The 24,182-nt window shown below is 51.1% G+C and overlaps 1 protein-coding gene across 1 annotated transcript in view; it reads left to right on the forward strand.

Moving 5' to 3' along the window:
* Nucleotides 1-24,182, forward strand: part of ITGAE (integrin subunit alpha E) — a 45,894-nt gene that overhangs the window by 10,916 nt on the left and 10,796 nt on the right. Inside the window, exons 8-26 of the mRNA XM_067021497.1 lie at nt 328-479; nt 1,710-1,863; nt 2,453-2,603; nt 3,110-3,177; nt 4,677-4,812; nt 5,359-5,501; nt 5,862-6,002; nt 6,669-6,905; nt 7,915-8,045; nt 9,696-9,826; nt 11,035-11,198; nt 12,601-12,729; nt 15,953-16,026; nt 19,200-19,332; nt 21,166-21,264; nt 21,785-21,864; nt 22,565-22,642; nt 23,164-23,227; nt 23,310-23,417. Of these exons, the coding sequence (XP_066877598.1) occupies nt 328-479; nt 1,710-1,863; nt 2,453-2,603; nt 3,110-3,177; nt 4,677-4,812; nt 5,359-5,501; nt 5,862-6,002; nt 6,669-6,905; nt 7,915-8,045; nt 9,696-9,826; nt 11,035-11,198; nt 12,601-12,729; nt 15,953-16,026; nt 19,200-19,332; nt 21,166-21,264; nt 21,785-21,864; nt 22,565-22,642; nt 23,164-23,227; nt 23,310-23,417 (2,373 nt within the window). The remainder of the gene's footprint in view (nt 1-327; nt 480-1,709; nt 1,864-2,452; nt 2,604-3,109; nt 3,178-4,676; nt 4,813-5,358; nt 5,502-5,861; nt 6,003-6,668; nt 6,906-7,914; nt 8,046-9,695; nt 9,827-11,034; nt 11,199-12,600; nt 12,730-15,952; nt 16,027-19,199; nt 19,333-21,165; nt 21,265-21,784; nt 21,865-22,564; nt 22,643-23,163; nt 23,228-23,309; nt 23,418-24,182) is intronic.

Below are 24,182 nucleotides of genomic sequence, written 5' to 3' on the forward strand. Positions count from 1 at the left end.
ACCTCTGATTGTATCACATTTGCTGATGTCCCATTGGCCAAAGCAAGTCACCTGGCCCATCCCGGAGTCAGTGTGGAAGAGGGGGACTGCACAGGGACATGGACTCAAGGAGAAGTCTCTGATTCACTGGGAGCCATTACTATCACACCTTCCTCCACCCCCACTGGCTTAGAGAGATTTCCCTCTGCCTGAGCATCTCCTCCTGCCCAGAGACCAGGAGGAATGAGTGGATTCTTCCACTGCTTCCAGGCGGAGCCACCTAAGGGGCAGGGGGGTGGCCTTGGGCAACTCTGCCAGACTCCTTCCCTCTCGGCCCCTCCCCTGCAGTGCAGCTTTGCCCTGGTGCAATATGGGGAAGTCATCCAGACAGAGCTGGACCTTCAGGACAGCCAAGACGTTACAGCCTCCCTCGCCAGAATCCAGAACATCACTCAAGTGGGGAACGTCACCAAGACTGCCTCTGCCATGCAGCATGTCCTGTGAGTGTGGGGGCAACAGAATTACCTGTGCACCTACTGAGTGCCAGGCCAGGGCCCTGCCCAGAGGCTCGGAGGCATCCTACCTGGAGGAGGTGGCTGGACAGACTGTGTAGAGGAGAGGGTCAGGGTTCAGGCTCTTCCTTGGCTGAAAGGGGACACGGTGGGGTCTTCCAACTCAGCCTTGGCTGATAGATGACACCCCGAGACAGTCCTCCAAAAATTCTTCCAGGGCTTCCCTGGTGGCGCAGTGGTTGAGAGTCCGCCTGACAATGCAGGGGACGCGGGTTCGTGCCCCGGTCCGGGAAGATCCCACATGCCGCGGAGTGGCTGGGCCCGTGAGCCATGGCCGCTGAGCCTGCGCGTCCAGAGCCTGTGCTCCGCAACCGGAGAGGCCACAACATTGAGAGGCCCGCGTACCGCAAAAAAAAAAAAAAAAAAAAAAAAAAAACCAAAAATTCTTCCAGAGACGCCTCCTGCGAGCAGCAGTAGGGTACAGTGCCTATCAGAGGGGCTTAGTGGGCAGGCCCCCGGCTTCGATCCCAGCTTCAGTTTGTACTCGTGAGACCTTGGGCGAGTTGCCTGACCTCTCTATTAGGCCTCAATTTTCTCACTTTTAAAATGAGAATAATAGGGAATTCCCTGGTAGTCCAGTGGTTAGGACTTGGCGCTTTCACTGATGAGGCCAGGGTTCAATCCTAGGTCGGGGAACTAAGCTCCTGCAAGCTGCAAGGCATGGCCAGTAATAATGATAAATAATAATAATAATAGTACTTGCCTTAAAATATGTACGGTGCGTAGCAGAGTGCCTGGCATCTAAGTTCTATGTAAATCTTAGCCACTGTTTTAAATATCATTATTATTCCCACACATACACACGAGGAATAGACTCCAGTGCTGTCCAGCACCTTTCTCTTTCTTTTTTTAAAAATAAATTTATTTATTTACTTATTTTTGGCTGCACTGGGTCTTCGTTGCTGTGCGCGGGCTTTCTCTAGTTGTCCAGCACCTTTCTGTCGGGAGCAGGTGAGGGGTAAGAACGCCCGTGTTGCGGCCTCACCCCTGCCCGCGCAGCTGTGTACCCAGGGACATCACCACCCCTCTTTGGGCCTTTGTTCTCCCAGGAGGGCTCCTTAATCCTCTTCAATTCTAAAACAGGTCAGTGAGTAAAATCTCCCCAGGGCTCAGTCACCGCTTTGGCAAAGTTCTCTCCCTTTACTCTCCCCGATTTAGAGACAACATCTTCACACCAAGCCGTGGCTCCAGAGAAAAGGCATCCAAGGTCATGGTGGTGCTCACCGACGGGGACATATTCGGGGACCCCCTCAACCTCACAACTGTCGTCGACTCCACAAAGATGCAGGGTGTTGAGCGCTTTGCCATCGGGGTAAGAACCAGGAGCTGGGGGACACCTCGTGACCCTGTACAGCCTCGGCTGGGGAGGAGCCAGGGCTCCTAGAAGGGCTTCAGCAAGCAGCTTACCCAAACCCTGCTGCGGTCACAGACACTCACCAACTTCTCTTCTTTCAGCCCCCGTGTCCCATGCACCCCACACTGCCCCACCCCTCTGCGGGTCTTCCCCGCAGACGGCTCATTTCCCAGTGGTGGTCACAGCTCACTCCCCAGCGGTGATGCGAGAGCAGTGGACACCCTGGGAGCCCAGAGGAGGGATGTCAGGGAAGGTTCCAGGAGGAGCGGGTGCTGAGCTGAGTCTTGGAGGACAAAGAGGAGTAGCTGCCCTAGGGCACAGGGGAGGCAGGAAGAGCTCTGCAGGGAGAGAGAATAGCATGGACAGGGGTGAGGAGCCCGGTGTGTCCAGGAAGACACGCGTAGAGTGTGTGGGAGGACAGGGAGCAGGGAAAGAAGGAGGGAGGTGATGGGGGGGGCCCTGAAGGCCAGACGGAGGGGCTCAGCTCTCTCTCTGGGCCTCGAGAGCCCTCGTGGTGCTGGCCCACTGACCCAGGGCCTCTGTGCAGGTGGGAGATGCATTTAATAAAACTAGGGCGTACAACGAGCTGAAGCTGATCGCCTCGGACCCCGATGAGGACCACGCCTTCAAGGTGACCAACTACTCAGCGCTGGATGGGCTGCTGAGCAAACTGCAGCAGAGCATCATTAGCGTGGAAGGTGAGGCTCCAGGTCCCTGGCCACCCTGAGGCAGCCCCCTCGGCATTCAGCAGGGGGCCCGAGGCCCGCGCTCCAGCCCTACTCCCGTCCTCCCTCCATGTGGCACTCTGGCAATTCCTGTCACCTCTCTGAGCCTCAGCTGTTCCACCTCTAAAAAGGCAACAATATCCCCAGCCTTCCTCACCTCCCCCAAATTCCATGACACTCTGATGAGAAGCTCTTCCTGGTGCTGGAGGAAGAAGGATGACTGGGGCATGATTCCTGCTCCCAGGAGCTCCCAGGTGAGGAAACTGAGGCCCAGGAAGAGGGAGGGGACGGCCCTCTTCCCAGCTATGCTGCCAGTAGCTGCTAAAGCAGGACCCAGATCTCTACTCCAACCTGATGCTCGACCCATCCTACCGGAACATCCTTCCCCTCTGGGAGGAGGCCAAGCCGGACCCTTCCCCGACTTGGTTTCTCCCTTCACCTCTGCCCACAGCAGTCTCACTGGGCTTCTTGGCTTCCAGGCACGGTCGGAGATGCCCTCCACTACCAGCTGGCACAGGTCGGGTTCAGCGCCCAGATCCTGGACGAGGTACGTGGCCGACTCAGCACCAGGCAGGCTCTCCACAGAGGAGGGGCCCCGGCGACTCCCAGGGACTCAGGGTCCCCTGGCTCTCAGTGCCCTCCTGTGGTGAGGCCTCTGAAGGAGCCAATTTAAGATTTTTTTTTTTGTAGAGATTTTTTGAGGTGAAGCATTTTAAAAGTCTTTATTGAATTTGTTGCAATATTGCTTCTGTTTTATACTTTGTTTTTTTGGCCCTGAGGCATGTGGGATCTTAGCTCCCCAACCCGGGATCAAACCCGCACGCCCTGCATTGGAAGGCAAAGTCTTAACCACTGGACCGCCAGGGAAGTCCCACGAAAGAGCCATTTTAGGAAAAAGGAAAACACTTCTGTGTGCTCGCCCTAACCTGGACCTTTGAGGTCGAGGAGAGAATGGCCCTGTTTATAACAGGAGGTCATTTTGTCCTGCACTCAAGGATTAAGCAGCTTCCTTAACACAGACTGGTAACACCCAGGCCTGGGTGGGCTTGCCTACCAAGCCGGGTACTTCTCCCCACCAGAGGCCCTGTTCCCCACAGACGGGGAGGGATACAGGCAGTGAGGACACCGTCCTTGCATGTGGCGGAAGCGCAGTTAGCACGTCACTCGACACAGGTGGGCCTTGGATGCCAGACTCAGGCTGTGCAGACTTGGAGGACGTGAGCCCCGTTTTGCTCAGTTGTACTTTTATTTTTTTAAATTTATTTTAATTTATTTATTTTTGGTTGTGTTGGGTCTTCGTTGCTGCACGCGGGCTTTCTCTAGTTGCGGTGAGTGGGGGCTTCTCTTGCGGAGCACGGGCTCTAGGCACCCAGGCTTCAGTAATTGTGGCACGAGGGCTCACAGGCTCTAGAGCACAGGCTCAGTAGTTGTGGCGCACTGGCTTAGTTGCTCTGCGGGATGTGGGATCTTCCCGGACCAGGGCTTGAACCCGTGTCCCCTGCATTGGCAAGTGGATTCTTAACCACTGTGCCACCAGGGAAATCCCTCAGTCATACTTTTTTTTTTTTTTTTTTTCCCGGTACGCGGGCCTCTCACCGCTGAGGCCTCTCCCATTGAGGAGCACAGGCTCCAGACGCGCAGGCTCAGCGGCCATGGCTCACGGGCCCAGCTGCTGCGCGGCACATGGGATCCTCCTGGACCGGGGCACGAACCTGTGTCCCCTGCATCGGCAGGCGGACTCTCAACCACTGCGCCACCAGGGAAGCCCAGTCATACTTTTTTAAATGCTCAACATCTGGGCCCCGGGTTGGAGTTCTGCCCCGGGGGTTGCTGGTACTGGAGGGACAGCTGCCCTGACAGGGTCATGGGTACAAGGCAGGAACCCAGTGTTTGCCTCTCGCCTTCCTCCTGCATCTCTGGCCGGGTGCACTGAACGCCCCTCATCCCCCCTGCAAGGTTTGCTGTGCTGGCAGGTAGACCCAAGGCCACCGTGGCTGGCCCTGGGTCCCTCCCACTCAGATGGCCGCCAACCTTTGTCCCCTGCAGGGGCAGGTGCTGCTCGGTGCCGTAGGGGCCTTCGATTGGTCGGGGGGCGCGCTGTTCTACAACATGAGCAGCCGCAAGGGCCGCTTCCTGAACCAGACGGCAGTGGATGCCAAGGCTGTGCAGTACAGCTACCTGGGTGAGGGCGGAGCCTGGAGGCTACCTGGGTGTGGGTGGGGCCTGTACAGGGACACAGGCTGCAGTGGGCTTCCTAGCTGGGGAGGGCCCAGGTCGGTCACGTGGACTGAGGGACGGGCCCCACTTAGGGAGCCTGAGGCTGAGAATTAGGCCTGCTTGGCACCAAAGCGCCAGGGCCCGGCAGCTGCCTAGGGAGGTAGGGCCTCTCCATTAGTGATGGCGGCGGGTGACCCCTCACCCCTTCTCAGTCTTCATGCACTGCATTTGTGATGAACGTGGGTGATGAATGTGTGTGGCGTGTATTTTGAGTGAAGCTGTATGTATGCTCATGTGTGTCTATCCCATCTATGCGGTGGGACACGTGTGTGAACAGCCGCATGGGTAAGTGGAGCCACCGCTGATGATTTTAAAAGGATGAGAAAGGATAGTCTCTCCATTTCTGCCTCCCTGCCCAAGCTACTTCGAAGTCCTGGCTGGGAAGGTGCGGGGGGGCCAAAGGAGTGGCCCGGTGGGAGATCCTGACCACAGTTCCCCATCCCGCCCCCAGGTTACTCGGTGGCTGTGCTGCACAAGGCCTGTGGCCTCTCCTATGTGGCAGGGGCTCCACGGCACAAGCAGCAAGGGGCTGTGTTTGAGCTCCGGAAGGAGGGCAGAGAGACCAACTTTGTACCAGTGCTGGAGGGCGAGCAGGTACTGCTGGAGAAGGACCCCCGCCCCCGTTATTACAGATGGGGATCTGGAGGTCCCAGAGCGAAAGGGGTGGGCTCCAGGGCACACAGTGGGTTGGGGACCCACCCTGGGCAGAACTCAGGCAGAATTGAGCCTCTGTCCCGGCTCTGCCTGTCTGAGCGCCAGCTGGTTTCTCCCATCGTGGGGGATCGGGCTGTTCACCCAGTGCCCTGTGTTACTCTGGTGCACAGATTGATCTGGTCTGAGCCACATTTGGTGGCCCAGGAAGAGCAAGAGCAGAGGTCTAGCTTGGCTGAGGGGCCGGCGGTGGGGGCGCGCCTCCCTGGCACGCCCTGGAGCTGCGTTCCCTCTGGCCTGTAGATGGGGTCCTATTTTGGCTCTGAGCTGTGCCCTGTGGACGTCGACATGGATGGGACCACAGACCTGTTGCTGGTGGCCGCCCCGTTTTACCACGTTCAAGGCGAGGAGGGCAGAGTCTATGTGTACCGTGTGAACAAGCAGGTGGGAGAGTCACCATCTTGGCAAGTTGGCTGAGGCTGTGGCTTCTCAGCCTGGGGCCGAGGGGACAGAGGCTGGGAGCGCCCGGCCCTGCCTTGCACCAGAGGGCGGTGCTGGGGAGCTCAGGGTGGACGGCAGCCTGGTGGGGCGACTGCTGCCCTCCGTCCCCTCCCCCACTTTCTTACTTTCCCCACCCCATCATCTCGTGTTGAGGAGGATGACATCGCAAATAGCTGCACGGTTGACAAAGCACATCCTGTCTGTGATCTCACTCGTTTCTCACAGTCACTGTGGGAGGTAGCTGTTACTCCCATTTTACAGATGAGAAAGCTGAGGCTCAGTGATGTTGAGACTTGCTCCAGTTTATAGAGCAAGTGTGTGGTGGAGCCAAGGCGAGACGCCAGGCCTCCTGATCGCCAGTCCAGTACCCCAATCGTGGGAGCAGAGGGGTGCAGCTCTTGGTCCTGGACTGCAGGGCAGGGGGACTCCAGCTTCACCACTCACTCACTGTGCAAACTTGGGAAGGCCTCTTGCCTCTTCTGAGCCACAGACTCCCTCCCTGCTGGAGAATCAGAATCAACAAGTCCTTGAGCATGCTTCCTGGGGTGGCAGTGGGGTGGGCACCCCGCACCCCTGTCTTGAGGGCTGAGCTGCCTCTCTGCCTTACAGGATGGTTCCTTCTCCTTGGTACGCACGCTGAGTGGGCACCCCGGGTTAACTTATGCGCGATTTGGCTTTGCCATGGCGACGGTGGGGGATATCAGTCAGGATCAGCTCATAGATGTGGCCATCGGGGCCCCCCTGGAAGACTTTGGGGCAGATGATGGCGTAGGCTTCGGCAGCGTGTACATCTACAATGGACGCTCTACCAGCCAGCTGGTCGACCTCTCTACCAACCAGCCACAGGTGATCCGCAGGGCTCTCTCTTGCCTCTACTCTGGGACTCTGACCTTCCCCAGAAATGATGGCCTGAGACCCAAGCCAGCTCCAGTCCTAAGTGCCAGGCAGGTCCCAGGGGGTTGAAGGACACAAGTCACTTGGAGGTTCTCGCCCCAGACCCTCCCAGTGGGGCTAGAGGTTGTGGCAACATCCATGTACTTTCCTGACCTGTGACTCCCTCCTTCTTTGGCATTCCTGACCATGGACCTGCCTCAGATCCTCTTTCCTCTCTCTGTCCCTTCTCTGGCTCCTGTCTCCCACCCAACCCCTCCCCCCACCCCAAGCCTAGCTCTCACCCCCCAGGAATCCATTGCCAACTTCCACGCTACATCTTTTACGGGCCCTTTCACCCACATCCAGCTGCAGTTTCTCTCCAAGCTTCAGTCCGGTGTGTCCAGCTGCTCCTGAGCCCCTCACCTGGATGGCCTCCAGCATCTCACTCGCAGGGTGCCCGGCTGAAAGCACCCTCTTCCCCTAGACCTGCTGCTCCTCTGGGCCCTACCCCTCCACTGCTCACAGCAGAAACCCGGGCTAATCGCAGACCTCGGCTCAGCCTGTCAGCCTCTGCCTCCGAAAGACCCTACTGTTCCCCCAGTCCAGCCCCTCCTCTCCGTCCCCACCGCCCCTGCCCTGGCTCCGTCCGCTTCCCCGTCTTCCACCCTGCGCTTCAGTGGTGTTTCTGAAACGTAGTTCAGGGCCACCCTCCCCTCAGCCCCACACGAGGACTGCTTGTGCCCACTGCACTGGCCGCTGGCTGTTTCCTGGGACGACGCTACCCTTCCCCATCCCCTGCTCTCCTTAGCTCCCTGCGAAGCCGCAGCCCGCTTCACGCCTCCCTGGGAGGACCTTGACGCTTTCTGTCCAGTTCCTCAGCTGAGGGCTCCCTGGGCTGGGGACAAAGGCTAATCTGCTGATTGAATTAAACGAAAAGGAAACCCCTTTCCCTCCCTGACGCCTTGTGTTTCTCGATCCACAGAGGATCAGAGCCTCAGTGGCGGCCCCAGGACTCCAGTACTTCGGCACATCGGTGGCAGGTGGCTTAGATTTCAGTGGCGACGGCCTTGCCGATATCACTGTGGGCGCCCTGGGCCAGGCGGCTGTGCTCCGGTAGGGGTCTGCTCTGCCTTCTGGCAGCTTCACCCAGTTGCCCTGCCCTGAGTGACCTCATGAAGACACCAGGCACTGATGGGAGGGAGTAAGTGCAGTGGTTAAGGGCACCGGCTCTGCTCAACTGGGTTTGAACCTCAGCTTGCACTTAACGGTGTGCCCTTGGGCAGAATTTCCAAGTCCCAATTTTCTTATCCATAAATGGGACTAACAGTGCACCTCACAGAGTTATGAGGACTGAGAGCATCTATGCAAAGGATTTAGCACGGTGCTCAGTGATGGCTGCTGTTATTACTGTTATTAATTTCAGAGCTTCTGTGCTCCATCCCTAAGTGAGTGATCTAGTCCCATGGCTATAAATAATCTGGCGGGGCACCAATCTGCCCTGTGCTCTCCGCGAGGCTCCAGACTCGGGTGCTTATTCAACACAGGCATCGCAAAGTTACCATGTCTAAAAATGGACTCACACACACACACAAAGTCAAAACCAACCAAACAAAACAAAAAAGGGGACTTCCCTGGCGGTCCAGTGGTTAGGACTCAGTGCTTTCACTGCAGAGGGCGTGGGTTCAGTCCCTGGTCAGGGGACTAAGATCCCTCAAACCCCATGGGGAGGCCAAAAAAAAAAAAAAAAAAAAGGACTCATTCCCACCCACCCTTCATTCTCCCCACCTGCCCCTCCCCGGGCTTCCCATCTCAGCAAAGGGTGCCATTTGTTCAGGATAAAAACCCAGGAGTCATCCTTGATTCCTCTTTTTCCTTTCCCTGCCATCCCATCAACAAGGTTTTGTTGGCTCTGCCTGCAAAGTACTTCCTAGCAGTTCATGACATTGTCCCCTCTCTCCTGGACCGCTGCGTGGCGTCCTTCCCTGCTTCACTCCCTGTGCTCCGTTCTCCACACAGCAGCCAGAGGGACCCTTTCATTCTGCTGCTCAGAACCCCTCAGTGGTTCCCACTTAGAGTAAAACCGAAATTCCTTACCATGGCCTGGCCCTGCAGACCCCTCCGTCCCCGCCACTAGTTACTACTCTGTGTCTCACTGAGTGTGCCCCAGTTATGCTCACTTTTGTGTTCCTCAAACAAAGCAAACTCATTCCTACCACAGGCCCTTTGTATCAGCTGTGCTTTCTGCCTGTAATGCAGTCCCCCTGGATCTTCACAGAGCGGGCTCTTTCTCGGCAACAGAGCTCAGCTTAAGCGTCTCCTCATTTGTGAGGCCATCCCTGACCACCAGCTAAGTGGCCCCCAGTCTATTTTATTTATTTATTTAGTTAGTTAGTTATTTTTCGGCCACACTGCGTGGAATGCAGGATCTCAGTTCCCTGACCAGGGATCGAACCCAGGCCCCCTGCAATGGAAGCACGGAGTCTTAACCACTGGACTGACAGGGAAGTCCCAATCCTATTTTATTTTTATCATAGCATTTCCTGTACATAGGATTTTCCTGTTTCTTCTTGATTATTTGCTTGTTGTCTGTTTTCCCACTAGAGCAGGGCTTATCTCTTTCCCTATAGTATCCTGAAGACTCAGAATAGCACTTGGCATAAGAGAGGTGTTCAATATATATTCACTGAATGAAGGAAAGAGCCCAGGCACTGATCCAGAAGTCCTGTGGTCCCTTCTCATGGTCCTCTTTGCTGTCTTGTTTAGCTCAAGACCTGTGGTTCGTCTGAAGCTGTCCATGACCTTCACCCCCAAGGCACTGCCCATTGGCTTCTACAGCAGCGTGAATGTGAATTTGTGTTTTGAAAGCAGCTATGTGTCCCCAGCTGCTGAGTCAGGTAACAGGCAGCCTAGCTGACCCGTCCAGTGCTGTGGTCAGTCCCTGTTGGCTTCAGTGGGGGGGCAGGAAAAGAGGGCTGGGTCGGGGGCGGGGGGTTGTGAAATCCCTCTATTAGACTTTAGCTCCTTTGACCTTAGGTTCCATTTAATGGGAACCGCCCCAGAAAAGGGTGATCTGCTGTCAGGTCCACACTCTGAAGGGGTCTCTCTGACCCTGTTGGGAAAAGGGGCACTGGATCCCTTCCTTGGGTTGAAGGGTTGAGTTTCTGAAAGAAGACTCAGAAAAAGGCTGGCACTTCTCCATCTCCACCTACTGTGCCCACGCCTGTGCGTGTGTGTAGGGCTCCCGAGAAGTGCCTGTCCTCTTTCTCCCTGATTTACATCTTCTCCCTTCCCTGCTCACCGTGTCTCCCTGGCCCAGGGGGATTGGATAACCTGCCGGAGGCCTGGCCTCCCTTCCCATCCCCTTAGTTGGCACTGGTTGGGAGAACTTCCAGAAGGCATGGCTTTCACAGCCCAGGTACTCACTGCCAACCCAAGAGATCCCCGCCAGAACAATCCCCCATCAACCGTCCCCAGGGCTTAATCTCTCAGTAACAATCCTGGAGATGTCTTCCTGCAGGTCAGAATGTGCTCTCCCAGGTGGACTGGCTTTACTGCAAGAGTCCATGATCAAATCTGTTAATTAGGAAAGGGCAGGCCTATCAGTTCCAGCTGTATAGGCTGAAAGGTTCAGGCCACACAGCCCGAATGGCAGCTGCTGGGTGGCTGTGTGACACTGGGAGGGCGTCTTTCACTCTCTGGGCCCTGGTTTCTTTTCTCCGCAGTAAGGGAGCTGGCCCAGGTCGTCTACAAGGTGCTTCCAGCTCTGCTGTCCTCAGCTTTTACTCTGTGGTTTCTCTCTCCATTCCTTGACTTTTTGCTCCTCCTCGTTTACCCCCTCACTCCCAGCCCCCTCCCTGAGCGCCTCTTCCCCTAGGGAAGACTGACTCAGCCCCTGGGATATGCTGCTCCAGGTTTGGGGCTGGTGTGCTGAGGGACCCTAGCTGGGTGCCAGAAGACATGAGGAAAGTACCTTTGAAATGAAGAAGAAACTTGGGGAAGTGCCTTCGTGGGGGCACCACTCAGGAGGGACTCATGGGAGGGCCCTCTGTCTGGGGCTTTGCCCATCCCAGTCTCATCAGGAAGACCTGGTCTTCATTCCCAGGCCTCAGAGAGACCTCTCTGAACTTCACTTTGGACGTGGATGTGGTGAAGCAGAGGAAAAGGCTGCAGTGTTCAGATGAGAGGCTGTGTCAGAGCTCCCTTAGGGAGTGGGGCACGGGCCCCCGTCTCTGTGAGCCCTTCCTGCTGGTTCCCGCAGAGGGACAGGTAAGTGGAGGAGTTTCCAAAAAAGTCTAGAGGGGTCTCTGTCTTGTTGAGAAAAGCACTGACGTGCATGCAACGAAGCACACGGACCCAGCCATACACACAAATGAGGCAACTGAAATAATCATAACAGGGTAAGAACCAGATGATGGGGGAATTCCCTGGCGGTCCAGCGGTTAGGACTCCGTGCTTTCCCTGCTGAGGGCCTGGGTTCAATCCCTGGTCAGGGAACTAAGATCCCACAAGCGGCACGGTGCGGCCAAAAAAAAAGAACCGCGTGATGGCATGGGAGGTGGGAGTTATGGTACCAGAAATCCAAATTAAAGAAACCTACCGAGGGACTTCCCTGGCGGTCCAGTGGTTCAGACTCCGCGCTTCCACTGCAGGGGGCTTGGGTTCGATCCCTGGTCGGGAACTAAGATCCCGCATGCTGTGCAGAGTGGCCAGAAAAAAAAAGAAACCTACCAAAATCGAACACTAAGTAGATCTCTGAGCTTCCTAGAAACTGGACAAAAAGGGAGATTCTCTAATTGCTGATATTTTTCTTGGTAATAAGTTGGGAATAACAGGGCTCCCTCCCTCACCTGATAATAAAAGTGGGGCAGAGGGCCCCCTTGCGTGAGTCAGCATCAGACAACCTGAACGAGAAAAAGTAGAAAGACAAAAGTTGTGATTTACAAAAGTTTACTCCAGACAGATGTGCCTAGAGACATGAAAAATGTATTTGTCAGGACCCAGAGCCTGACAGGACCCAGAGTTGTGGACCTAAAAGGATCATTTATTCCAATAAACTCGTAAATTATGCTTTTGACTACACATCTGTTCCCATGTCTGTTGATTGTTAAATGGATTAAGAACGAGTTTCTAGCAAATCTATGGCTTCCTTAAATACAAGCATAACTACCTTTTCCACCTGGGAATCATGCTCACCTAGTCTCAGGTGTTCAAAGCTCCCACCTGGCAAAAAGGCTCAATAAACAAAGAGAATGGCAAACAGCATCTCAGACCATCTCCTGGTCTTCAGTTTTTATTTCTCTGGTATATCCTCCGTGTTGCTGGAGAAAGGTCTTTGTAAACACAGATGTGACCATGACTCTTCCCTTTCGTGGTTCCCCTTTGTACTCTGAATAAAGCCCAGGCCAGTTTTTAACTCCTAATGGCCAGAATCCCTTTGTGATTGGGGAAGTAACCATAAGAAGTTATGATGCCTGAGGCCATGGCAGATCAAGGGAGATTTTCCCAGTGCTCTTGGCAGCCTGGCTTATTTGGAAGAGGCTTAGGAATCCTGGTTTACCACTTTCATTGTTTATTTCTTATTGTGACTACATCAAAGTTAAAAGTATTCTCCTTGTCATCTTCTCCCCCACATCCACCTCCAACCCTGCATTCCTTGGTGACTCTGCAGCTCTGTCAGGAGGACTGCTTCTCCAACATCAGTGTCAAGGTCAGCTACCAACTCCAGACCCCCAAGGGCCGGAGGGACCATCCCCAGCCTATCCTGGACTTCTATGCTGAGCCCTCTGCCATCTTCCAGGTGACTCAACTAGGACCAGACTCTCCTGGGAGCCATCCCCCTAAAAGTACCTGCTCCCCTATCTTCAAAGAATGTTAAAGTTGGGAGGGTCTTCAGACAGCATTTAGGCCCCTCACTGTACAAATGGGGATATAGAGTTCCTGAGATGGTGTTAATTTGCCCAGGACCTCACTGGTGGGTAATACACGTCTCCAAACCACCCCCAAGGCTCGTTCTTTTATGTTCACAAAAAGTGCCTGCGACATATTTAATGAAGCATAGGAATACATTGCCCACCTTGGCAAGAGTCTCTGATAACGGTGTGGTGAGGGTCCTGTGTGGGGGCTGGACTGGAGCTCGCCTGCCCCGCGCTGCAGAGAGGATGCCCTTTGGCATACCTGCCTGCCCAGGTCCTGCCCAGGCCTTCAGGCTGAATGGCCCACCAGACCTATACCCTAGGAGATGGATAGTGTCACAAAACACTTTTCTCATAACTACAGGAAATCAGAGAGGGAAAAAAAACGGTATAATTTTTTGATTCTAGGATATATAAGGAGATTTTGTTCCCACTCAGGCCCTGGCCGCCTGGAGTATTCTGTCAGTATGCATTTAGACAGTCTTATGGGGTACAGAAAAATCAGCAGGATCAAAGAAGTGATAACATGAGCATTGAAAAGTAATAATTACAGTTGGCTGGAATACATTGAACCTGCAAAAATAAAAATAAGCCAAAAGTAGTTCACGCTGGCACAGAAAAGCTTCAGGTAGCAGAAGTATATTTCTAGGTAATCATAGGACACTCACAACTGTCCAGTATTTGCACAAGAATGCTCTATGTTAATTCAGTTATATAAGCCTGTAGCTCCAGTTTTGGTTAACACCCAATGCATCAATCACGAATGGTAAATAGAAATAAGAGAACAACGTAATCAGGGTGACTGTTCCTGTTGCTCATCTGCCCAGGAAGAGGGAGAATCAGGTTCCCATGAGCAAAGATTCTCATTTTAATTTTTTAGGCAAATTTATTTTAAATTTATAATAGTATATTAATTTTCTAAATAATTTTTTTAAATTTGGCATTGACACTTAGATGGTTCAGAAAAGACTGGGAGAACTAATATAATAAAGATTTGTCAATAAGCAGATTATCACTAATTATACATATTCTGTTTTAAGAAAACTTTAGTTTGAAATATTTTGCTTACTAAAAAGTTAGAATTGTCCAAAGAATTCCCATCCTTTAGCCAGATTCCCCAAATGTTAACATTTTAACCTTTTATCACATTTGCTTTATTCTCTGTCTCTCTCTAAATATATATAAAATCTCATATATATCTTACATATATACATATGTAGTCTCAGAAATTTATATTTCTGGAACCATTTGAGAGTTAGTTACAGATCTGATGCGTCTTTACTCCCAATACTTCAGTATGTATTTCCTAGAAAAACAAGGACACTCTCTCACATAACCACAGTACAATGATCAAAATCAGGAAATTTACAATGATGAAATACTATAATCTACAGACTTTATTCAAATATCACCAGTTGTCCTATTAATGTCCTTTTTTAGCAAAAGAAAAAATAATTTTTTCTGGATCAGGATAATTCATTACTTTTGTTTAGTCTCCTTTAATCTCGAATAATTTCTCAATCTTTCTTTCTCTTTAACATTCTTGAAGGGTACAGGCCAGTTATACTGTAGAATGTTCCTCAACCTGACTTTGTCTGATGTTTCCTCATGGTTAGATTCAGGTTATGCATTTTGGGCAGGAATATCCCAGAAGTGAAGTCTCATCCCTCTAAGTGCATCGTATCTGAGGCACATCATGTGAATTTGTCCCATTCCTGGTGCTACTTCCCTTTGTAATTAATAAGTACCTTATGGGGAGATGCTTTGAGATTATGCATATATCCTGTTTAACATCCATTCAGGATTCTTACCTTAATCAATTATTAGTTTGATGGTTTGACAAAGAGGTTTTAAAAAAATTATCCCACTGATAAAATGGATGAGGAGAAATGATTTGGTGTTAGGTTAGGCACATAGATGTTTCCAGAGAATGAGTTCCAGCTGGGAGCTTAGGGTGTTGTAATCCTGCTGAAAGAGAGCAGGCTGCTTGGCTGTATTAAAAACAAAAGTAGGGCTTCTCTGGTGGCTCAGTGGTTGAGAGTCCGCCTGCCGATGCAGGGGACACAGGTTCGTGCCCTGGTCTGGGAAGATCCCACATGCCATGGAGCGGTTAGGCCCGTGAGCCATGGCCACTGATCCTGTGTGTGTCCAGAGCCTGTGCTCCACAACAGGAGAGGCAAGAACAGTGAGAGGCCCGCGTACCGCAAAAAAAAAAAAAAAAAAAAAAAAAGTAAAAAAACCTGCCCCCAGTTGTTGACCCAGTCAGATAGAGCTCCAAGCTCTGACTTCTGCGAATTGCATCTCCCTTCTCTGGGAAGCAGAAGGTTTTCTTTCTAGCTCTGGGCTCCCACTCCAGCTCCAGGTCATGGAAACAGTCCTTGGCCGCGGTTTAATAAAGCTGCTGCGATGGTCACTGGCTGCTGGGAAGATAAATGCAGAGATTCCCCAGTTAGAGAGCTGGCTGTGGTTCCTTCAGAATAAAAAATAGACCAGCTCCTTTAGAAAAGTCGATTTTTCAGCCTGAGCTGGAGCTTTTCAACCTTGACTGGGCCTTTTGGACCCAGTACGACTTTCTGAATTTGTTTGGTGTAGGCAAGATTGCAAGGAGGAATATTTAACCTACAGAGGAGACTAGCCATGGGGGTGGAGGACCTCACGGGACTGGACCTTGACAATATTTGGTTATGTACCCCCTTTTGTCCCCTGCTGTTGCTGCTCTACTTAAGAGGACTGAGGAAGCTTTTCTTCACCTGGGTTTTCCTCCCCGAAATGTTCAGAATAATGAGTTGTGAGTGTTGCTGCGTAATTAGCATAAGATGAAAGTGACAGGCATTCCCACGGTTTCACAAAGGTCACCCCATTTTTGACCTTGGCCAGTGGCCTGACTCATGGTACCTGTGTTGTAGGACCAAGCACATCCCCATCCCTGACAAGCCAAGCAATGTCACAGTCACAGCTCTCACGGCCATGTGGACACAGAGCCCCAGCCTGTCAGCCTTCACTTAGAGTCAGCAGGAGGGACAGGAATGTCCTAAGGAGAAGATCACGAAGCAAGGCGGGCATGGCGGGGTCCCTGGGCTGATCCTGCCCCTCTCTGTCTGGTTACAGCTGCCCTACGAGAAGGCCTGCAAGAATAAGCTGTTTTGTGTCGCCGAGCTACAGCTGGCCACCACCCTCTCTCAGTGAGTTGAATCCAGTCGTCACGGTTTCTGCAGTTAACTTCCTCCTGAAGGCTTGCCTGGGCAAACCCCTCATCAGGACAGATCGCTCACTTCCTCCCCTTCCCCACAAAGGCCCACAAAGGGCTTCTGCACTTACTATCTCTTGCTTCCCCACCCACCCAATGAGGGAGGCAAGACAGAAATTTGTATTCCTATTTTATAGATTAGGCAGCAGACTCAGTAGTTGAGGGCCTGTGTGGGGTCACTCGATCACTGGGTGGACTTGCACCCAGGTCTCTGGACATCCCGGACAACGCTATTTTCGTTAACTCAGTGTCTCTCACTCCTAGGCCCACCTCAGTTAGAGGTAACCTCTTCCCTGGCTCACCTCTTAGCCAAATTACTTAATTCATTGCATATTTATGGAGCATCTCCTCTGTGCCCAGCACTCTAGGTGCTAGAGATACATCAGTAAACAACACACAAAAATCCCGGCCCTCCTGGTGCTTTTAGGGGGAGAAGATGATAAATAAGTCAACTTTGTGTTGATGAGATGTATCAAGACTATGAAGAGAGAGAAGGCAGGGAAGGTGGGAGGGAATGCCGGGGGGAAGTGGGGTGGCAGTTTTAAATAGAGTGGTCAGGAGAATGTTCACGGAGAAGGTGACATTTGGGTGCCTGCAAGAGGACGTGGAGGAATGAACTCTGCAGGCGTCTGAAGGGAGAGCACCCGCAAATGCCCTGGAGATGGGAGGGAGAGCCAGGACACCAGCATGGTTGCAGTAGATGAGGGAGGGAGAGGCCACGTGAGGGGAGGAAAGGTCATACGTGGCTGCATCTCCATGAGGACTTTTACCGCGAGCTGAGAAGTCAGAGGGATGACATGACCGTGCACTTTAACGGGATCATTCTGGCTGCTGTGTTGAGAGCAAAGGCGGAGGCGGGGCAATAGTGAGGAGCTATGGTAGTAACTCGGGTGAGAAGTGATGTGACTTAGGCCAGGGTGGTAGCCATGAAGGTGGTTATAGTTTGAAGTTAGAGCCCACAGGATTGGATGACAGATTGGATGGGGGGAGTGAGAGAAAGAGAGGGGTCTAAGAAGTCTTTCAACGCTTCAGCCTGAGCATCTATAGAACTGTGCTGTCCAATACAATAGGCTCTGGTCACACTTGGTTTTTTAAATTGAAATTAATTAACATTAAATTTTAGTTCCTTAGTTGCACTAGGCCCATTTCATGTGCTCAGTATCCGCGTATGGCTAGTGGTATTGGACAGCACAGAATAGGTCATTTTCATTACTGCCAAAGCTCTGCCGGACCACGCTGCATTCTAGAACGCTGGTGATGTCAAGAACTGAATTAGGGGAGCTTTTGGAAGGCAGGGTGGGGAGGAAGAGATCCTGAGTTTGGTTTTGGACATGTGGTGGTCTTAAAATGCCTTCCCTGACTCCTAGTGCTGTGTGTGTAACGTGGCACTGATGGCCAGTTGGCTGGCGTTGGCATCTCTGGGGAAGAGCACTGTTCTCTGAGTCCTGGTAAGCCTTCTCATAGACGTTTGCAGGACTTGTGTTTCAGATGTGGATGGCTTAGCGCTGCCCCTCTCAGTCACTAAGGATCCAATTCAAGGCTTTTGAGTGCTTTGGAAGCCAGCCTGACAAGGAGACGCAGTTGTTTCTAACAGGGAATTAATTACAGCCAAGAAAGCCCTCCCAGCCACGTCCTTGTGAAGTAGGCAGTGAAACAGCTGGCCCTACATCACCCCCTAGTGTTCACAGCCAGCAGTCTCCTCTTTTTTGAAAAGTATTGAACCTAATCCTTAGCATCCAAATGTCTCAGTGGCTTTGACCTTTTTTGTGGACATGGATCTCCTAAGGGAGACTACAGAGCTTTCTCCCTAGAAGATCACACTTGCATACATTGGTGTTTGCATTGGGGGCCCTCTGAAACTGCCCCGGCCCTCTGGTTGAGAACCCCTGGTAAATATTCCAATGACTCTCAGATCTCTCTCCTGGGCTCTGGAACAGGATACCTTACTGACATTTCAACATCTCTGCCTTCCTATCCTCTGGGCACCTCTCGTCATGCCCTGGACTGAACCCATCTACCTGATCAACTTCCGCCCTCTGGTCTGGCCCCCGTGTTCTCTCCCTCATGACTAGCCCCACTGGGTCATCCAAGCTGGAAGCTCAGGAGGCATCCTCGACTCCTCTCTCTCTTTTGTGCTGCTTGCAAGCACGGCCTTATCACCTCTGGTTTCTACCCCCTCCCCATCCGCACTACTACTGTCCGATTTCAGGCCTGTATCATCTCCCAGATGGGTCCCCACACAGGCTCTGCCTCTGCCCCCTCTAGCCCTCCAATCTATCCTTTTCTCGGCTGTGATAAAAACAAAAACAACACAACAAGACACAGGTCACATTACTCTCCAGAGCTGCACATTCCATCTTTGAACCTTTTGGAGGTTAGAAAGTTTTCTCTGTTGTTAATATGTTTCCCTGTAGGTCTCAATTACTGAGGGGCCCCATGGTGCCTCAGTGGATGGAAAGAAGCACTTACATGTCCCCAAGTCTTCTCCAGGCTGAACAGGTTCATGTTTTAACCCACAGCCTTTAAATTGGAAGGGCCAGGATGATTTTGTGGGTGGCAAGGCTGAGGCCAAGACAGGGGCAGGGGCAGCATCTGTCCCCCGTGTCAAGCAGGGTGTCTGGCACAGAGAAAGTCTTCTGTAAATGTGCGTGAGATGGATGAATTTGTGTCACGAAGTACGTCGCCTGGGGTCACAGCGCGTTGGTGGTAGAAAGAGGGTTTAGATCCAATTCTCCCGACTCCCTTTGGAGGCTGCTGGACCTCAGGCAAGTTAGTTAGCCTCCCTTGGCTTCTGTTCCCTTCTCTATAGAACAGAGAGCGACCGTACTATTTCATAGGGTTATTACGAGGATTAGCCGAGCGTGTGAAGCATTTAACACAGCCCTTGACACGTGGTAAACATAACATGAACGGTCATGTCACACGGCAGCTGAGCTCTGGCAGTCCAGGTGTTTGTTTATGTTGAGGGGAAGAAAATCTAGGCTCAATGTATCCTTTAAGCAATTTATCTAAGAAGTTAGTTTAAAAGGTGCTGTTGTATTTATTGCACTGAGGTTTGTCCAGATTAAATAAAGCGGTAACAGTTATCTATTTGCCTACGCTGTGCAGGCAGGAATTGGTGGTGGGTCTCACGAAGGAGCTGAGCGTGGACATTCGCCTAACTAACTCTGGGGAAGATTCCTACATGACAAGCATGGCTCTGAACTACCCCAGAAACTTGCAGTTTAAGAGGATACAGAAGGTAACTGTGACAGCAGCTTGGGAGCCACACTGCCCGTGGCTTTCCCTTCTGGCATACTGGCTTTGTTACGTCAACCTCCTGACTCTGCCTCCAGCCTCACCCTGGTCCATCCGGTAAATGATTATTAACTAGATGGACCCCCCCCCTCTAATCCAACTGTATGCCATGGATCCAATCATGTCATTCTCTGCTTTAAAACTCTTCAGTGGTGCTATTTTGCTGCCTAATCACTCCTTTTGCTGGCAGCCTTTCTTTTTTTAAAAAAAAAAAATTTATTTATTTTATTTATTCATTTTTGGCTGCATTGGGTCTTGGTTGCTGCGCGCGGACTTTCTCTAGTTGCGGCGAGCGGGGGCTACTCTTCACGCAGTGCGTGGGCTTCTCATTGCGGCGGCTTCTCTTGTTGCGGAGGGCGGGCTCTAGGCGCGCGGGCTTCAGTCGTTGTGGCTCGCGGGCTCAGTCGTTGTGGGCCGCGGGCTCTAGAGCGCAGGCTCAGTAGTTGTGGCGCACGGGATTAGTAGCTCCGCGGCATGTGGGATCTTCCTGGACCAGGGCTCAAACCCGTGTCCCCTGCATTGATTGGCAGGCGGATTCTTAACCACTGCACCACCAGGGAGGTCCCCTTGCAGCCTTTCTTAAATAGAGTTCTGAGAGAGAAATAATCTCTAATAAAGTAGCTTGGAATGGAAAGTAAGAGTCTGCTCGGCCTTTCATCAGCCTGGGAGCACAGACTCAAAGCCAGCTGCAAGACACTAGGAAACAGTATTTCTCCCAAGGACACCCTGCAACTGTCAAGTATTGTAACACTGAGAAATTTTGTTCCCTAAAATCATAGGCAGTCAGAAACTTTGCTGTTCGAGGTTTTATCTGTAATTATGAAACCATCTTACTCTTGCCTGGAGAGTCTAAGCCACTTTGACGAAGAGGAGCATTCTCATTTTCCATCTGAGGCTTGGAGCTTCAGATACAATGTTTCTGGACATAACTTTTCACATTCACCTTAATAGTTTCCAAGGAAATGGGTCCCTGAGTCCACTTTGCAGTCCAGACCTGATGCTGAGTGGCCCTTTTACACACAGCCCTGCTTTGTTTTGAGCCTATCAAAACACTGCTTTGTTTACATTTCCCCCGAACTCCGCCTTTCGCCAGAATCCTTTAATAACTCTCTTTTCCTTTGTTTGGTGAGATACACCACAGTGCAGTTTTCCTCATTGTAATGAGTCAATAAACCTGGCTTTGTCATACTACTAGTGTGTCCCTAGTGGTCTGAGGCTATTTGGGCTAAGACAGCATCCATTACATGAGAAGAATGCCATGATCTCCTAAGCATCTAGAATGGAACTAGATGCAACATCCTTGGGAGAATTAAGAAAATAGTAGTCACTCATGTCATTTTCTGTATTCAGTGGTCTGGATGAGGAACCATGGCTGAAAAAGCCTGCATGGCAGTGCTTGGGCTCATGCTGGCCTTCCAGCCCGGTTCAGTACATGAAATCTGCATTGGTCCAAGGCCCAGTTCAAATGTCTCCTTCCCCATGAAGACTTTGAATCCTCCTGGTTGGACCTCATCTTTCTCTACTGCTTTTCTCTGTACTGCTCTCACAGGACCACTCCTTAGGCCTTGTATTTAAATTCCTCAACCATCTAGCATTGAGCCCTTCTGCCCAGCTTGTGAGGGAGACAAGGACAAAGTCTGATTTATTTGTGTCCCTGGCTCCTGGCAGGGCGTCCGGCATGTTGAATTGGTGTGAGGAAACTGCTCCTTATTTTTTGCCTTTTAAAATCAATGTCAAAAAGAAAACAAAACGAAAACAACGTCTTTTATGTTAACAGCCTCCTTCTCCAAACATTCAGTGCGATGACCCTAAGCCAGCTGCTTCTGTCCTGGTCATGAACTGCAAGATCGGTCACCCCATACTCAAGAGGTCATCTGTGAGTCTGTTTTGATTGGCTGACTCTTCTCACTACCCTGGGATTGGTGTCTTCTACTTCCCAGTCTCATTAGAATCTCAGTTGCAGTCTCCACACTTCTCTTAGAGTGCTCACAGCGGCCACGCGTGCTCTGAAAGTAGGGAGTGGTGGGGGTGAGGGATACGGCCACAGATAAATGGTTGACGCGCCCCAGTACGGCAGGGTGAAGCTGGGGGCAGTACGGAAGGAGCATCAGACCCAAAGTGGTGAGTCCCTGATCTGCTCCTGATGATCTCTGTGCTGTGGGAAATCTCTGAAGCAGCTTCCTCGGCTGTAAAGGGGAATAATCCTGTCTGCCCCACTTACTCCGTCTTGACATTGTGAGGCTTAACGTGGAATAACGGACCTTGAAGCATGCTGTGCTACAAAAACATGAGGAGTATGAATTATGTTTCCCAGGTCTGTTTAGTTAGTAGGAAGCAGTTTGAGTTGTGAGTGGTATAAAGGGGAATCGAGTGACCTTTTTTGTTTGTTTAAACAGGCAAACTTTTCATTAGTTTGGCAGCTGGAGGAGAGCGCCTTTCCAAACAGGACAGCCGACATCGCCATAACAATCACCAAGTAAGCAGTGCCTGTGTCACAGCAGGCCCAGCCTGTAGCCCTGCAAGAGGCCTCCCTCCCATGTGTGTGCGTAATAGCTCTGGCTCCCTCACTGCCCGGGAAGGGGAACCTCAGTGAGCCCTGAGAAGGCACGTATGTCCCTGCTGTGACTTGGCTTTCCCTTTTTGTTATCGAAGATATTTAAAATGTTCTTTTACTGACAAAGTAAAACTATGGTATGGTCTGGAAGATTGAGCTTTGGACTGGAGCTCTAATTCTGGTTCATTTAACTTCAGAGAAGCTCTGTCTTCTGAAAAACCTCTATGTTTGGGGTAGAGTTGGGTACGGTGTTGGGAAAATTCTCAAATAGGGGTGATTCTGCCCCCAGGGACAACGCCTGAAGACACTTTGGACGGGCACCACTTGGGGCGGGTGCTACTGGCATCTAGTGGGTAGAGGCCTGGAATGTTGCTAAACTTCCTACAATATGCAGAACAGCCTCTCACAAAGACTCATCTGGCCCCAAATGTCAATATTATCAAGGTTGAGAAACCCTTTTAAAATCAGTTTCTCTAAGTATGGTCTTCTAGAGCGTCTTCTGCACTCTAATTGCTTATCTCCCAAGTCTTTTCTGTCTGACCCCCAGTGATCCCAGGAAGCCAAGGTAAGAAGCCATGTGTACAAAGCAGGTGTACTGTAAACTGACATTCTTATTTCCTAGTTCCAATGAAAGAAGGTCTTTGGTCAGTAAGACCCACAGCCTTCATTTCAAACATGGCTTCATTGCAGTTCTTTCCAAGTAAGTACTTCCAAGGGGCCCACACCTGTGGGACAGCTTCAGGCATTTTCTCTTGTGGGTGGAACTTGTGGTCAGGGTAGATGTGGGCATTGTCCTTCCCTGAGAGGAGGCTGCTTAGAACCCAGGTGCCCAATGACGTCTAAGGGCACTAACGGCTGGGTCCTAGAAACCCCATGGTCATAATCAAAGGAGAAGCAGTGCCAACTGGTCTTGATACAAAAGGGAACTGATGTGATGCTAAGGAGGGAAGAGAGAGGCTATGGGATTGGGAAGAAAGGAAGGAAAAAAGTAAGGCCACTCTAAGGCATTATAATTAGATACAGAACCAGCCCAAATATACAGAATTCGAATATTCTAACCTGATCCCAGCTGCCCTACCACCACCTTACATTTTGATATTCAGCTTTGATCCCTATTAAGGATCAGGTGCCCTCTGTCCTAGTGTATCTAATTGGTAGCACTGAGGTTTTTTAAAATGAGAAAGGGGCCTTGAGGCCTAACCCATGTCCTCTCAAATGCAGACCGTCAGTGACGTACATCAACACAAGCCAGGGGCTTTCCCACCACAAAGAGTTCCTCTTCAACGTAAGTGCTGTGCTTGTCATTGCAAAGCCACAGGTGGCAAAGCAACACCAGCCGTGACTTCCCGCTCTGATTTATTTTGCAGATACATGGGGAGAACCTCTTTGGAGCCGAGTTCCAGCTGCACATTTGTGTTCCAGTTAAATTACAAGGTTTCCAGGTCATAAGAGTGAAGAACCTGACCAAGACTCAGGTACATAGAGGCGGTTCTGTATCACCATCACATCTCTTTCCAGAGTGACTGTGGATTCTCAAAGGTATAAAAACTAGAACTCTAGAAAAGGAGCAGAAAAAGATTAGTTAACCTGGGAACACATTTTAGGAGTAAATGACCAGAGTCATGTTCACAAGGAAATTTAACCACTCAGCCCTTAAAGCAACATTCCCGTTTTTCTTCCCTGGATGAAAAAATAAGCAAAGTTCAAACGTTTTGAATAGCCATGGAGAAATTTATTTTCCATTTGAAAATCATCGATAAATTCTGCTTCTCTTTGTGACTGGCAAACGAGCTTGATAAACATGTGGCATTTCTTGCGCTTCTCCCTATAAACTGCCTACCATCTTCCTTCCCGCTTGCCTTCCAGTCTGTCTGCCTAGGACTCTGCCCTGCTATGGCCTCTCTGCTCTCAGCTGGCTCCTCACCCGTCAAAGCCAGCCTCATGACACCTACAGCAACAGGCTCTGATCGGTGTGACAGCGGAGGCCTTGGGCTTTCCTTTTTTTTTCCTGCTCAGGCTACACAAAGTGTCAAGGCTCAAAAAGGAAAATGTGGAAAAGAATTTACAAAATGGAGTCTGCTGACAGAAAGAGGGCTTTTCAGTTGTAAACACTTGTTCTCATGTATAGTTTATTTTTAAAGAATACTTGTTAAGTTTAAACATTTCAACAAACATTTCAGTTTCCACTTGGAAACAAAATTCTCCTTTGAAAACCTGATTGGAAACCCGTAAGAACAGGA

This window comes from Kogia breviceps, chromosome 19 (genome assembly GCF_026419965.1).
Source record: "Kogia breviceps isolate mKogBre1 chromosome 19, mKogBre1 haplotype 1, whole genome shotgun sequence".
Taxonomy (NCBI): domain Eukaryota; kingdom Metazoa; phylum Chordata; class Mammalia; order Artiodactyla; family Physeteridae; genus Kogia; species Kogia breviceps.